Below are 15,701 nucleotides of genomic sequence, written 5' to 3' on the forward strand. Positions count from 1 at the left end.
AATGAACTGCCCCAGCCACCTCTAAAGAAGAGAATTTGGGTTGTCAGGGCTGCGTGGCTGGGTGGCAGTGACTTGTCCTCCATTAGGACCCGAACGCCAGGTTATCCGACAGGCGCCCTGGCTGGAGAAGGCAGTCATCGATCAGACCTGGCAGGAAAGGGAGGAGGGAGAGGAGGAGAGAGGAGAGCAGGGGAGGGGAGGGAAGAGGCTGGGCTGTGATCACCTTCACCTGCCCTGAGCCCAGCCCCCCTGTTCAACTCTCCCTCGACCTTCTTCAGGGGTTAAAGGGGGCAGGGGAGAAAGGGAGGGGGGCACCCCCAGTTACACAAGTGGCCTCCTTCTATACGAGAATGAGTTCATCACCTCCCCAGAGGAGCCTCACCATCCATCCACTCGGTGTAACTGATGAGACAAACCGCAAGGAAAAACTTCTGTAGCCCATATTTATGGTATTAATGAATAGTTAAAAAAAGATTTACACTTCTTATGATCAATATTCTGAGTTATTTCCCTCAAAGTATATAATTACAGTGTCTTCAGAGTTTTCATCATTGTTTGAGGTGGCAAAACCATTTGTAATTTTCATTAGCCAGTAAACATGTAATTAACATTCAGCACTGTGTTTAACTTAATTCCTGTTTAAGACAAGGACAAGAAGCAGGCGAAGAGCGTTAGTTCCATTTGTCAAGTCTGACATACATCTTACCATAACAGTTTCCTAAAATAAAAGATCCGTGTTTCCCCATTATTCTTCTCTTAAAACAAAACAAAACAAAAAAATCCATTAGTTAAAACTGTATTAAACTGCAAGAGGCAGTATAGTTTATTCTCAATTTTCCCTAGTTACTGTATTCCTGCTTTCTTTATGCATTTGGGGAGGTGGATGAAGGGAGGGGGTGAATGAAGCATTCATTATCTGAAGATATGAAGTGGGGAACCCCTCCCCCCCAAAGAAATAGGTTTCCTCTTCAGGAAAGTTCTAGAATGGGAACTGGAAAATGGGGGGCATGAATCTGCAGGGCAGAGGGGAAAATCGCTGGGGGGGGTGACTTGAGTCAAAAGTAGAAAATGAGGATTCCAACAGATTCCTAGGAAAAATGTTGCCCTCCTGTTTCAAATTCTATCTTTGATCCCGGGTGAGGGAAGCCTGTCTGCCAGTCTTCGAGGCTGCTGCTTTTTCCCCCTCCTCTCCCACCTCTGTTTTTTTCCAACTTGCTTTAGGATTAGCCTCCATCCCTCTCGACCCCAAACAGTGGAATTTGGCTGTGCCTTGGGTCGTCTTTGCTCTGCAATATCGCCTGTAGTTAGTTGTTGGCGGTTTTCTGCTAAGGCTGAGCCGTTTGCTCCAGCCTCCGACTAAACTCATTAAGTTGGGAGATTTTTTTCAATTGGACGGGTGTTTTTAAAGTCTCGTCTTTCCAGCCCCAAACAAGGTGTAACAACGCACTCTTCCTTCTAAGGAATGAGATGAGAGACAAGGATCACTCCAGACATCTCCTACCTACGGTTTGGGGTTTTTTTTCTTAAAGGCGAGGCTTGCATTCCTCAGCAGCTATGTACAAAGCTCCCTGAAACCTCGTCTCTCTAAAGTTACTGTGCAGGGCTTTCCAAGGCTGAGAGCGCCTAATACATGGGGAAGCACTTCCTTGAGGTGGAAGATCTCTCCCTTCACCTTTCCTCTTTTTCCCTGCAGGCTAGTGCCTACTTTTTATCAGTTTGCACAATCGCTTAGATAAACACCGAGGAGGAGATTCTCTTTAATTATCAAAGACACATCTTTTCAGGGGGCCAACAAAGCGTTTATTTCACCCGCCAAACTAAAGGAGAGTTATTCCAGTTTAGAAGGAAGATGCAAGCGGTTTGGGACCTTGAACAAGGCAAATATGGTTTTGGTATGTTTACTTACAGTATTTTTTTTTCTCTCTCTCTCTCCTTTCTCACTTTTCTCCTTGTGCTCTGTGGGGCTGGGGATGACTTGGGGTTTTTCAAAAAATCGGGTTGCTAACGTGTATGAAATGCCTAGGACTGTGGTTTAAGGGGTTCGGGGAAGGGGGGATAGTCAATTCAATGCATTGCCATATTTTATTACATGTGTGTGGTAGGAGAAGTGGTGCAGGGGGGAGAGGGGGAAAATACAATTGCAAAGCTGCCAAAATATGATTAAACCGAAGCGTAAAGACTGCGGTGCCTCCCATCTCCTCGTCCTGTCTCCTCAAACTCATTTCCTTCCATAGAACAAACTAAAAACCAGTCCTAGAGGCATGTTTTTTCCAAGCAATAGACGACTCGGTTTTCTAGCAAAGGAGCTGCTAGGCTCGCGCTAAGTGTCAGAATTTACTGTTCGATTTGCCTCTGCGCTGCATTTTGCAACCTTGTGCAACTGACATCCAGCCAGGCAGGGAGGGAGGGAGGGAAGCTCTGCCCGGCGCCCTCGGCCGCGGCTCGGGGAGGCGAGCGCTCGGCTAAGCTAGGAGGAGAACCGCGACGAGAAGGGTACTCACCATCGGGCTGGGTGGTGGAGCTGGCGTGCGGATTGCAGGCAAACGTTTACCTTTTTGCTGTCTATTACAACCGCGTCGGGCTGACTTAAGCAATTCTGTGCTCTGTCCAGAACATTCAAGGAACGGTTCCTCATTTTTAAAAAGCCAGCGAGAGAGACGACAGAGAGAAAGAAAAAGAGAGGAGGGGGTGAGGGGGACGCACATAAACCCAGTTCAGGAAAAAAAAAAAAATCATCACCTCTCCGCCAGGGACTCGGGAAACGCAGAGGTGGCGAGATCCGAGTCCGGTCCAACCAAGCCAGAGCCAATTAATTTTAAATCCTGGAGAATTATTCAGATTAAAATGTATAGAAGTTTCATTCTCCTATGCCTACGTGAGCACAAAGTCGTTTCCCTTTAAGAGCTCTTTTCTTTTAAAGTTGAATTTTAGGCAGCGAGGACTCTTACACTAGGGGGCAGACAGATACTGTACTTGCTCCAATCTTAAGCAATTTTTTCCCTCCCAGCATATGCTCTGATTTAGCACTGTAAATTTTTCAGAGGACCCAACTCTGACAGCCCCTGGTGATTTTCAAAGTACCACAAGCCAGTGGTTAAAAATTGCATTGACTTGGAAGTTCAGAGGTACACAATGGAAGCCCCTTTCCCTATTCATGGAGCTCCAGTGTGGTGGAAGAGAAAAACACACACGGACTAGATTGAGGGGAAAGAGGAATTCAATGAATCCTGGTGGACAGAACTGGTTTCTACTGAGTTCAGAGTTAAACTCGGCATTTGCTGGGGTCTGCATTCATATTGTGATTTAATTTGTGGAGAATTACAGCCTTCAGGCCACTTTCTGCAAGAAAATCATATTCCTGGGTGGCTTTTTTTTTTTCCTCCTACAGTAAGACAAATGTTTTTCCAACTTTCTCTGGCCAAATTAAAGCTCGCCATTCTTATTATTATAATAAATTTATATCTGCAATAAAAAAAACTGAGCTGGATTTAAAAAAACAGTAAGAACATATTGATATTTATCTTTTAGACTTAGAGCTGTTTTACTCAAGGAAAATAAACATCTCTGAAGAAGACATTTTAAAATATTTTCCCCTCTTTTTTTTTTTTTTTTCTCAGTCTGCAGCCCTCTTTCTTCTATACCATCATATTAACTATAATTGATATGGTCTTTTTGTTGTTGTTGTTTTGGGGTGTGTTTATTTATTTATTTATTTGCTTTTTAATAGCATCCCCATAACTGAAGGAATCCTAAAGTACAGAGTAAAACACCTCTTAACTTCATGGCAGCCCTGTGTTCATGTGCCTCGTAGGCTCCAGATCTGTAGTAGATGGTTGGGAAATCCTACATTTTAAATCTGAGGCCATCAGAGCATACTTCAAATACCTAAAATCTCTAAATGGACTGAGGAAGCTCTTCCTCCTCAAAATTTTCCCACTGCATGTTTGTAAAAGGTCATATTGCTGTGAAAGTATCTGCACTCTAAAGGCAAGTTTAGGATTTCCCTATAATCAATTATTCTTATCTTCTATTAAATTGGGATGGGGATGTTCATTAGATTTCCTGTCTCAACCCCAGCCCTACCACATCTCTGCTGAGTCTGCCCCCAATCTACTGATATTTGTAGCATTAAGCAATTCCTCGCATCAGAGAGGTTGAAAAGAAAAAGAAAAGAGAAGGAAAAAAAAAAACCTTCTCTGAAATGATTTCTTTTCCATCCTGCTTGTCCTCTTTGGGAGAAAGTTATATTGTGTCTCTAATCAACCTGAAATTCTCAGCCTGCCTTCGCTCTGTGGCAGTCTCATTACACACCAGGTTTATGATAGTTCAGTGTCCACTATAGGTCTTTTTTAAAACAACTTTCAAATCATCCCAGCACCTGCAGCTTTAGTGAAATATGTGATTTCAGTGGAGAAAGGGTAAAAGGCTAAGAAGGTTTCAAGAATGAAACATAAGAAGGAACTTTCCTTCCCTAAAAACTAGCCCCTATCTGCCTCCATCTGAAATTAGTTCCTACCTTGTGTTCTGCTTGCATGTATAAAGGGTATTGAATGCAAAGTACAGTCTACAAATGTCAATGATATGTATGGTTTATTTTTTTTTAATCTTCATCTCGTCGATTTTTTAAAACTATCAAGGATGCTTTTCTGTGGTCATTAATTTACTCTTTCTATGTGTTCATGTTTCCTGAAGCTCAGTGTGTTTTATGTAAAATACCGTACTTGTTCACAAACCTGGTTGGATTACCAGTCTACAGTTTTTTCTTGGTGCAAAGCGTGTATGATGGAGTCACAGTTTTGTTCTATGAATGTTCAATAATCATAATCCACCAACTGGTCCCAATCGAACAGAAAGGTTGCTGCATTGGAACATAGTGTGTGCTGAGGTGCAATTCTAGATGTTTGATGTTTCAAACCAAACACCCTGGAATTCAGAGACACCACCGGCTTGATGATTTTAGCACATTGAACAGAATGGCACAGGCAATGAAGTTGTTCTCATTGCAGTGAATCTCTTGAGGTAGAATATGGCTTGTGCGTGGTCCTTGTGAGTTGTTCTTGGTATTATTCCCAATTTGGGGCAGAATCTCTGGGTGTGTTTTAATGATTGTATGAATGCTTAAAAGGAACTTGAGGAACAATGAAGTCGTACTCAACTGTTCTATGACCTAGAAGCACTGTCGCTAAAGTCTTTGTATACATTGACAAATGTGCATCTGATACATGTGCGCTTACATGTGTGTACAGAGGGTATGCACAGGGGTGGCTGGGAGGCTGCCTCCGCTTGGCCATCAGCGAGCAGAAAGGTCTTTTCACCTCTCACCACGACTGGGTGTGTGGCAGGACCTTGGCTTGCGAGTTAGCTAAAACTAACCAGAAAGGATAAAGCTGAGGAAAATTGATTTTAATTGCGTCATGACAATGAGACGAAGTCTACTTCTGCTTCTCAGCATCCGAGATGCTTTATTTGAGCAATTAAAATGTCAGGCCACATACCTGTGAAATGTTAACCCTACAAGGAAAAGACAGCCACTGAACGGCTGTTTTTCTCGAAAAGGAAAAAGAAAAAGAAATAGCCACCAAACCAAGCAAGTGACCAGAGTTGATTAAGGGAAGGGTCTACCATCACGCCGATTTGACCAAATCTTTCGTTTGGAAAATGCCTGCAAGCTCGGTTCGAGGCACCTCCCCACCCCACTCACTACCCCTCTGCAAAGAAAGGGGAACTTTTCTCTTTCTCTGGCACCGTAGGCACAAAGATGCGCCGGGAGTCCCGGGTGGTGCGCGAGCGGCGGATTTCGTGGCATTGCCAAGTTGCGAGAGGCGAAGTCCTCGATTTCATCCAAAGCCTCTCGCGGAGCCTTTAAGAGGCGTTGTGTGTGCGCGCCGCGTTCCTCTCCCCGCTGGGGCGGAAACCTCGGGTGCGGGGTGCGGAGAGAGCCGTGGCCGCGCGCCCGGGGCCGGCGTGGGCCCATCCCCCGCTTGGCGGCGGCGGCGGCACGGCCGCCCCCTCCCCGCCCCCCTTCGCCCCCCGCGCGCCCCGCGCCGCGGCCGCGACGCCGCTCGCGCTAGGACCGGGCTGAGCCCGCGGCCGCCATGGCGGGGCCGCCGCGCTCCGGCCAATGACGGCGAGGGGGCGGCGCGCGCGCGCCTGGCCAGGCCAACCCCGGCTGCTGCCTTATAAGGCGCGCCGTCGCCATGGCAACGTGCGCTAAGTTGCAGCAGTCGTGTCAAAGTTCACTATATAGAGAGCTCAGTGAGCTGATCGCGGAGAAGCCACTTCTGCCAGCCCCGGCGCCTATAAATCGCATTCCCTCCCGCGCCCCCCTTTTTAGCATATTTGATCACTTTGATTCTCTGTTCTTTTCTCTCCGCGGTGTGTGTGTGCGTGCGCGCGTGTGTGTTTTCTTCTCCTCCTCCTCCTCTCCCCGAGTTGCCTTCTTTCTCCGGGTGCCGTGCTGCCTTTTCCCCCTCTTTCATTCTTTCTCTTCGTCTTTTTCTCCCCCCTCTGCGCACGAAGGATGTGCTTCTAGGTGGTGATCTGCCCTCCTCTCTCTCTTTTATCATTTCTCCCCCGCCGCCGGCGAGTTGACTCTTTCCCTATGTGTGTGAGGCGGCGGCGGCAGCAGCAGCAGCAGCGGCTCCGGCGGCGGCAGCAGCGGCAGCAGCGACTTCAGCGGCGGCGGCGGCGCTAGACGCGGCGGCTCCGGGCCCGACCCGGCGGCTTTGGCGGCTGCGGCGGCGGCGGCGGCTCCAGCGGCGGCGGCGGCCCAGGCGGCCCGCAGGGAGCGGCGAGCGGCCTCTATCCGGCGAAAGCGGGCGGCGGCGGCCGGAGCGAGCGAGGCGCGCGCCGGGCGCCGGGGGCAGGCGGCGGCGGCGGCGGCGGCGGCCCAGCGCCAGGACGACGCCGCGCAGCGCCCGACGCGGACCACTTTCATGCTGATTCCCCCGGACCCGGGCAGCGCTCCGGCCACTCCGCGGGCCGCTGGCCTCCGCCCCGGCCTGCCCGGCTCTCTGGGCGCGCCCGAGACCGGCGCTTCTGCTCTCCTAGTCCTCCTGATTTCGATGGCTTTCCTGAATGGCTGACTGTGGGCTGCCCTGGACTTGGCCCCCGGACAGTCGCCTCTCCTCCTCCTCTTCCTCCTCCTCTTCCTCCTCCTCCTCCAACTCCTCGGCTGCACACCAGCTCTGAGAGCGAGAGAGTGAACGAGAGAGGGAGGGAGAGAGTGAGAGCGAGGGAGATCTTTGGAGAGATTTTTTTTTTTTTTTTGCCTCCTACTTCTGTCTTGAAGCCAGACAATCGACTTGCAGCTCTCCCTCCCCTCCCTCTCTCTCCACGTTCTGCTCCCACTTGCTCTCCCCTGGCCCCGTCCCCTCCCCTCCCGGCGGAAAGCCCCCCGAAAGCAACAAAGCTGAACCGAGGGAAACAAACAAAACAAACATACCGGGCCAGACAAGCAATCGACAAAACTTTGCAAAAGCAGAAACAAAAAAGGAAAAACTAACCAACCTCATCCAACCAGCCCCCGAGCCACCCGGGGCGCCCTCCCGCGCCCTCTCGCACCCTTGCACACACAAAAGGCGGCGCGCCGGAGCCCGAGACCCGGGAGCCGCCGCCGCCCGCAGCCAGGGGAGCAGGAAGTCCGGACGCGGCCCCCATAGATATGGCAATGGTAGTCAGCACGTGGCGCGACCCCCAGGACGAGGTGCCAGGCTCTCAGGGCAGCCAGGCCTCGCAGGCGCCGCCCGTGCCCGGCCCGCCGCCCGGCGCCCCGCACACACCACAGACGCCTGGCCAAGGGGGCCCGGCCAGCACGCCGGCCCAGACGGCGGCCGGCGGCCAGGGCGGCCCTGGCGGTCCGGGCGGCGACAAACAGCAGCAGCAGCAGCACATCGAGTGCGTGGTGTGCGGGGACAAGTCGAGCGGCAAACACTACGGCCAGTTCACGTGCGAGGGCTGCAAGAGCTTCTTCAAGCGCAGCGTGCGGAGGAACCTGAGCTACACGTGCCGCGCCAACCGGAACTGTCCCATCGACCAGCACCACCGCAACCAGTGCCAGTACTGCCGCCTCAAAAAGTGCCTCAAAGTGGGCATGAGACGGGAAGGTATCGGCCTCTCATTTCTAACCCCCTCGCCTGGGGTCCCGGGGCCCTGGGTGCGTTTGGCTAGCCTGCTCTGGGTAAGGACACAGAAGCCCCAAGCTCTTCTCTCCGTATTGCAGCTGAAGGGGGTTTTATACTAGAAGCAAGTTCTGCACTGGAACCCAGACCCCCAAATCCGCATGCTTTGGCCGACTGATTTCCTCTTCTACTCTCTCCTCGGGCTGTTTTCATTTTCTTTGCATTGATTGCCAGTTCATTGGAGTTCGCCTTTCTGCAGGGGATGGGGTGGTGGTGGTGTTTTAAAATCTGGTTTACTTCTCTCTTTCCTCTGTTTCTCTCCCTTTCTCTCTCCTTGTTTTTCCTGCATGTTCAACATATGTCCCTCCTCCTCACCCCTCTCCCCAGCCCCCACCCTCTCAAAAAAAAAAAAACAACCCTGAGATTGTACTTTTGTACAGGAGGTTCAAATTACAAATGGCAATTTTATGCACTTCGCCGTATTAACGCCGCCGCCCGGGCAGCGCTCATGTGACCCTCCGTGGATTAACATTCTGCTAAAAAGAAAAAAAAAATTCCTCTGTTTTCTTTTTTCCTTTCACTTTTGAAAGGAGGAGAGCGCGATCGGGAGTAGGGAAAGGGTGGGCGAGGGGCCCTGGGCGGCTGCTTTCGCCCTGCGCGAGTTGGGTCTTTGTGATATGAAATTCGCCGAGCGCCGCGAGCCGTGTTCGGCCAATGGCGCGCTCGGCGCCGGGCGCGGGCTCCGGGTTGGGGCGAGCGAACGCCGGGGTTTCTTTGTGTTTCTGCGAGAGCCGCTCTCCCCGTCCGGCGTCAGATAACAGCTCGTGCCCGAGCCTGGCCGGCTTTCCCCGGCCCTCCCGGGCCCTCCCCAGGCTGCGCCGGCCGCCCGCTCTCCGCCTCTCCCCAGCTTCCTCTCTGCCTCGGCCGGCCTGCCTCTCAGCCCTCTCCTTCCGTCTCTCTTCCTCCGAGCACACTGGTTAGGCTGCCGCCAGACCTCGGCTCTCAGCTCGTCTCTCACCGGGGGTTGCCCGCGGGGCTGGGGCTTCGGGGTTTGGGGGAGACCCGTTCCGGGGTGGCCACAGGCCGTCCGGGGTGAACCCTTGTGTCTTTTGCAAAAGCGTCTCACCCTCCCCCAGCCTCGCCCCTCCCGCTCCCTCTCCTCCAATCAATAAAAAAATATCAGCTGTTTAGCAGCAAAGAAGAAAGATGTCCCCAGAATGCTCCATCCCGCCCACTGTGCTGGGGACCCCGAGGCAAAGTGGCCAATTCTGGGTCCTCAGCCGCCCAGCCCGGAGCGGGCCTCCGAGGCAAGTGTGCTGCCCTGGCTGCCAGGATTTGGCTGGGTGGCGATTTGAGAGCAGTACTGCCGGGCTCCTGGCGACTCCCAGGTCTGTGGCCCTGGCGCTCTGGTGAGAGGGGCAGGCCTGCCTGTTCCTGCGTGGCGCTGGGGTCTGGGTCAGGTGGGGGTCGGGCTGGGGCAGACCCTGCCTGGGGAGCAGGGGACCCAGACTGGTCATTAACTGCGAAGTGTCTCCTTTCCTCCCCGCAGCCGTGCAGAGGGGCAGGATGCCGCCCACCCAGCCGACACACGGGCAGTTTGCGCTGACCAACGGGGACCCCCTCAACTGCCATTCGTACCTGTCCGGATATATTTCTCTGCTGCTGCGCGCCGAGCCCTATCCCACGTCGCGCTTCGGCAGCCAGTGCATGCAGCCCAACAACATCATGGGCATCGAGAACATTTGCGAACTGGCCGCCCGGATGCTCTTCAGCGCCGTCGAGTGGGCCCGGAACATCCCCTTCTTCCCTGACCTGCAGATCACCGACCAGGTGGCCCTGCTTCGCCTCACCTGGAGCGAGCTGTTCGTCTTGAACGCAGCACAGTGCTCCATGCCCCTCCACGTTGCCCCGCTCCTGGCCGCCGCCGGCCTCCACGCCTCGCCCATGTCCGCCGACCGGGTGGTCGCCTTTATGGACCACATACGGATCTTCCAAGAGCAAGTGGAGAAGCTCAAAGCGCTGCACGTCGACTCCGCCGAGTACAGCTGCCTGAAGGCCATAGTCCTGTTCACCTCAGGTAGGATGAAGCCCTGCCCTCTCATGCTCCTTGCTCAGAGTTAGGGCCTAAGGTATTGGGAGCCCCCTGAGTGAGCCCAGCCTCCCCCTTAAAAAGCCAAACTGTTGAGTGCCAACTTGGAATGGGAACTTTGCCGAGCTGCTGGGCCCCACCAGGCCTGTTCTGGGGAGAGAAGAGGAAGGCTGGGCTACAGGAAGGATGCTTGGGGCACAGACTCTCAGAATGGGCCATGGAAAAGCCTCTCAGGCCTGCTCCCCTCCTGCCAGACTCAGAGGCATGTTCCTGCTCCTTGCCCTAGCCCAGGCCCGTGGGGCCAGCTGAGCGTGTGGAATCTCCTCTGCCCCATGGCTTTCTCTGTCACCCTGGCTGAGCCTCTGGGAGATGCCCCTAGGCCCTGGAACATCCTGGTATCATCCCTGCAGGGGAAAGTTGGCCCCTGCGGGGAGGGGTGGGGAGGAAGTTAGCCTGCTAACTCAGTAGGAGTTGGAGCTCCAGGCAAACCCAACCTGAGGGCAGCAATTTTCAAAATCATATTTTCATGAAAACAATGCAGACTGCCAGGAGAGGGGAAAAGGCTGTCAGGAAGGGGCAAGAGGAAGAAAGGGGCCAGCCCAACTCTTCAGAATGTCTGCAGGGGGTTGAAGGCTCCAGCCTCTCACTTCCCCTGCCCAGGCAAACACTTAAGGCAATTTTCAGACAACCCAAAGTGTCTGCCAACTTGGGCTGGATAAGAGTGTTGCTGGAGATACAAAACCATCATTGCTTGCGTTATGAAATCTAATTAGTTTGCAGGTAGTTTAACCCATGTGACTAATAGGATCTAATATTAGTTAACTCTTGAGGCCAAATGATTTTTGAAGGTGTCTGGCTTCCCACTTTGGGCCACACCTGAGACTTTTGGCTGCCTCCAGGCTGAGTTCAGCAGAGCCCAGGTGGGTGGAAATCACCCCTTCCACATTCTTGTTCTAAGTTGTCAGCTGATCCCTTTGTCATGGTTGAGAGGGGAAGGGGTTCCCAGTTCAGGATAACACGCATTTGGACCTTAGTGGGACTTGGAACCGAGTCACCCACCACAGTTTTTGCAGCCTGTAATCAGGACACACTAGGAGAGCAGTGTCGTTCAGGTGGCAGACAAAAAAGATCCACAATCTCTTCCTCATTGTTGTAAGGAAATCTGGGGACCCAAGTCATTAGCTGAATCTATTGTGGGTTCTAAGTCCTTAAGCCACTGTCTTTCATACATTGTTGCTTTTCACATAAAATCTCCCCCCACCCCAAAATCTGCCTTTGAAAGTAATCAAAGGTAATCAATTAAAGGGCAGTGTCTGGGCAAGGAAGGGCTGTATGCAGAGGCTTGGGTCTGGATTGTTTTTCTCAGGGGACCTGTCATAACTAGAACATATGCCTGATGCAAACCCACAGGCAGATTCTTCCCTTACCCTCGTCCCATGAGCCGGCACCCAGCCCACAGTTCCCAGACCATCAGGGTGGCAGTTCATTTCTTGATATCATTGTTAGCTCTTAGACTTACCCTTGGTCTTTCAAGGAAAGAAATACCTGCTACTGTCGTTAATAGTTTAGTTTCTTACAATTTGCAAAATGTAGAGGCCTGTGTGGAAAATGCAAATTGCCTCACAAAGAGATAAAGGTTCCTGTTATCTGATTCTGAGGGAGACCGCACGATGTAGAGGGAAGGAATTCTATGCAAACAGATCTTTTAATTCCTGATCACAGACACCTATGCAGTCTGTAGACATGCATGCATAGTGCTAGATCCATACATGAAGAGATTGCTTGTGTTTTCTGGTTCTTGGGGTGGACTCGGTGTCGGCTGTTTTTGAATATCTGTTCTAAGGATTCACAATATGCATGTGTTAGCCCCAGTCTTGCCTGGGGAGCCCCAAAAGGTCAGGTCACAACCTGCACCGCCTTCACTGAGAAGCCTCTCATTTCAAAGGCACTTATTGTATTTTCACGTATCCGAAAAAGAAAAGTGTTTTCCTGAAGATAACGGGGAGGGGGTTTCTTCTTGGAGGGACTTGGGTTTAAAAAAAAATGAAGTGGGGAGGGTAGGAGAAAAAGGGAGAGAGAAGAAAAGGAGGGAAAAGAAACAGCTCAAATGAACAGAGAGATCACAGTTTGCATGGCTGCCCTTCAATAGGCTAAACTGACAAGATCAGTTTTAAAGGGCCACTTAAATCAGTTTCAAAGACTGGGGAAAAATGAGTCGCCCTCTTTGGGGAGAATCTGAGGCTGGGTCGTGGGCGCCATTACTCAGGGCTGGGCCAGGTTGTTGCCCCCCCCAACTATATAATTATAAGCCAAACTATTATTTACAGAGGAGGAGGGGGCGGAGCACTGGCAGTTTTGGTATCATCTGTCTGTCTGTCTGTTTACTGACTTGAGCCAGATTCACCCAGTGCACTTTGCTTGGGCCTTCTCAGTGACCCAGCCTGAGGACTGGGACAGGGAAAGCCTGCAATGCGTGGAGCTGTGTTTTATTTCAAAGCAAATGCCCCAGGATCATCTCTTGCGCTCTGCTGCTCCTTCCCCCCACCCCACCCCCCACCCCCAAGTTTTCAGTACGTAGGCATTTGCTCTGACTCTGGTCGGGGCAGTTTGACAGAGCACTGTACACACACCTCATGTGACCCATTTCAGACCTCTTAATCTGATGACTGAATTCTTCTTCTTCTCCTTCTCCTTGTCCTTCTTCTTCTTCTTTTTTTTTTTTTTTTTAAACTTTCTTCCAGATGCCTGTGGTCTCTCTGATGTAGCCCATGTGGAAAGCTTGCAGGAAAAGTCCCAGTGTGCTTTGGAAGAATACGTTAGGAGCCAGTACCCCAACCAACCAACGCGATTCGGAAAGCTTTTGCTTCGCCTCCCTTCCCTCCGCACCGTCTCTTCCTCAGTCATAGAGCAATTGTTTTTCGTCCGTTTGGTAGGTAAAACCCCCATCGAAACCCTCATCCGGGATATGTTACTGTCCGGCAGCAGTTTTAACTGGCCGTATATGGCTATTCAATAAATAAATAAATCAAAATAAGAAGGGGGAGTGAAACAGAGAGAAAGAAAAGGCAAAAGACTGGTTTGTTTGCTTAAATTCCTTCTGTTAAGAAAGGATATAAAAGGATGTTACAAGTTTGCTAAAAGAAGAGAGGGGAAGAATTTAATGGACTGTGAATTTCCAAAAAAAAAAAAAAAAGACTGTCAAATGAACTTTTACAGAATGCATTAAAAAAGAAAAACTCCTGTGTCGGTCAGAACAACTTGCTACTTATCATTTTTGTATAAAAAGGAAATTAGTCTTTTTCTTTTTTTTTTTTTGGTAAATTTTTGAAAAATATTGCTAAAGTGCATTTAAGGAGATTGGGAGAAAATTAGCAGAATGGAGAAAGTAAGTCTTTTTTTTTTTTTTCCAAATTATTAATTGTCCTGTGTCTATGTACCTCTAGCTGTTCTTTTTTGTACTTTTCTGGTTCCAAACCAGTTTATTCTGTGGTTCTATAATAAGTTTTGATATAATCTTGGCTTCTTAAAAACTGTGTATCCTTAAAATATATGTTCTGCAAGAATTAAAACTGAGTCCATGAAAATATCATAGGAAGACATAAAACTTTAAAAGGCAACTCAAAGATGATGGAAACGCACTTACAAGTGGTGACCAAAAATTTTAGGTGAAGTTGAGCACTCTAATTTGAGAACTGGAGGAACCACATACAACACTTAACTTCCCCTCCCCTGCCCCCTCCCCCCCCCCAGAAAAGACACCATGACAAACCTAGCTTTTTAAAAATATTTTAAGAAAGAGAATGAACTGTGGAATTTATTGGCAGCCAAGGAATGTGTCCAAGACACATGCTGAGGTTTTGAATAAAAAGTGAACTTTTGTAATTTGAATTGGGTCCCGCTTAGTTCTTGAATTGTTATGAAAATCCTATATCTGTTTGTATATTTGCAAACCCTTTGTATTATAATTGTTGATATTTTCCCTTTTTAAAAAATACCATTGAAATCAGCATGACAAAATAACACTGTTGGCACTTATAGGTAACGTGATTGATTCAGTATCTTAGAGTTTACAGTTTGTGTTTTAAAAAAAACTGAAGGTTTTTTTTTTTAAGTGCAACATTTCTGTATACTGTAAAAGTTATAATAACTGAACTGTTTGGTCGAGTCTTTGTGTGTTATATTCCAAGGAAAATTGAAAGTATTCAGAAATTAAAATATTATTTGATATCTGAAACCTGTTTGGCTGTCCCCACTGTCTTTCCATGGAGAAGCCCCTGTGAGCTCTCGCTGAGCTGGGCCGGGGGGTTGAATTTGTCTGCTCCCCTCAGCCAGTTTGTTCAAAGGTAGACTAGTGTATTTGCCTGTTTAATTTGGGTGTGTGTGGGGGGAGCTGAAGTTAATGGTTTGTCTATGGTTTAGGAAGTGCCATACTGATATAGTAAACCACCCCCATTCACCTAATCCTTCTTTTAATTAAAAATGGATTTTCCAGGAAAAAAAAAAGGCCCTTATATTTGTCACACTTAAGTGCCTGCTTAGGGAAGGTATTGTGAAAAGTATTAGAAATCTTGAGATCAGTATCTATTTTATGATCAGGAAAAAATACTGTTTTGTACATTTCTGACAGTTATGCAGAAGACCTTTCAAGCAAGCTAATCACAGCCTTGTAAATAGAAGGCAGTTGTTTGCAAGGAGTTCTTCCTTGAGTAGGTGTGATTTTTAAAAATATTCTGTGGTTCTCATCTAGTGTGGTTGTTGAGAGGATTTAAAATTCAGTGATATAGCTTAGAGTGGCTGAAGGGTTTATTTTTAATGTATATATGATAACTTGCAGTTGGCCTGCCTCCCCCCCTCCCCCCGTACGTTCATTCTGTGAAAGCATGACCACAGGTCAAGGGAATCTTTTCCATTGGAGTTATGTACATAAAAACACATCGACATTTTGACATTTCAGATGTGTAGATGCAATCTGTACCGCTCTTGGGATCCTTTGTCCTTAAAAGCCAAATTAAGAAAAAGAAGAGAAAGAAAGAGAGAAAGAAAGAAAGAAGGAAACTTTACAGGGTGTGTGGATTTGGAAGTAGTCACTATTTTGTTTTGGAATCTTTTTTTTTTTTTTTCCTCTTTCTCTTTTCCTGGTTTGGAGGAAGCTCAGTGTGTGGGAGCTTGCAATTTTTGTTCGGATTGAGGCTTTCCAGCACCTCCCCCCCCCACCATGCATCACTATGTTGTGGTTTAATCTTAAAAGGGGGTGGGTAAGGGGATGGAAAAGAAAAGGGATTGTTTTGTAAAGTGTATTAAACTTTGATACTCAGTTCCAGTCAATACATGTAGACCAGAAAAATCTGTCTGATTTGTGCATTTGAGCAGAGTTCTCCATCTGACCCTCAGCTTCTTTCTGTAGATACATACATACATATAAGTGTGTTCTTATGACAGAACATCAATGACCTCTAGATCGAGGTTTTGTAGGTTTATTTTCTCCTCTTACA

The 15,701-nt window shown here is 49.2% G+C and overlaps 1 protein-coding gene and 1 long non-coding RNA gene across 10 annotated transcripts in view; one reads left to right on the forward strand and one right to left on the reverse strand.

Moving 5' to 3' along the window:
- LOC106731019 overlaps positions 1-2,884 on the reverse strand; it is a 55,104-nt gene extending 52,220 nt beyond the window's left edge. For all 6 annotated transcript variants that reach the window (XR_004315657.1, XR_004315656.1, XR_004315660.1 and 3 more), the window contains exon 1: positions 2,502-2,884. This is a non-coding gene — a long non-coding RNA (uncharacterized LOC106731019). The remainder of the gene's footprint in view (positions 1-2,501) is intronic.
- On the forward strand, positions 1,273-14,443 carry NR2F2 (nuclear receptor subfamily 2 group F member 2). 4 transcript variants are annotated; one of them, XM_032469084.1, is made up of 3 exons: positions 1,273-1,892; positions 9,670-10,197; positions 12,951-14,443. In XM_032469084.1, the coding sequence occupies exons 1-3, from the start codon at positions 1,850-1,852 to the stop codon at positions 13,223-13,225; spliced, it is 846 nt and encodes a 281-aa protein (XP_032324975.1). In that variant the 5' UTR covers positions 1,273-1,849; the 3' UTR covers positions 13,226-14,443. The 4 variants fall into 4 exon arrangements, with proteins under 4 accessions (XP_032324975.1, XP_032324974.1, XP_032324976.1 ...); XM_032469083.1 differs by lacking the exon at positions 1,273-1,892 and adding an exon at positions 7,313-8,105; XM_032469085.1 differs by lacking the exon at positions 1,273-1,892 and adding an exon at positions 8,726-9,427.
- The last annotated feature ends 1,258 nt before the right edge of the window (positions 14,444-15,701 follow it).

Source organism: Camelus ferus, chromosome 27 (assembly GCF_009834535.1).
Source record: "Camelus ferus isolate YT-003-E chromosome 27, BCGSAC_Cfer_1.0, whole genome shotgun sequence".
In the NCBI taxonomy this organism is placed as follows: Eukaryota; Metazoa; Chordata; class Mammalia; order Artiodactyla; family Camelidae; genus Camelus; species Camelus ferus.

What these genes read in the sequence shown, in the direction of transcription:
- NR2F2 (XM_032469083.1), top strand. Translation starts at nt 7,664, where the DNA reads ATGGCAATGGTAGTCAGCACGTGGCGCGACCCCCAGGACGAGGTGCCA. An exon ending in AGTGGGCATGAGACGGGAAG is followed by an intron (nt 8,106 to 9,669) that starts GTATCGGCCTCT and finishes TCCTCCCCGCAG; the next exon opens with CCGTGCAGAGGGGCAGGATG. An exon ending in CATAGTCCTGTTCACCTCAG is followed by an intron (nt 10,198 to 12,950) that starts GTAGGATGAAGC and finishes ACTTTCTTCCAG; the next exon opens with ATGCCTGTGGTCTCTCTGAT.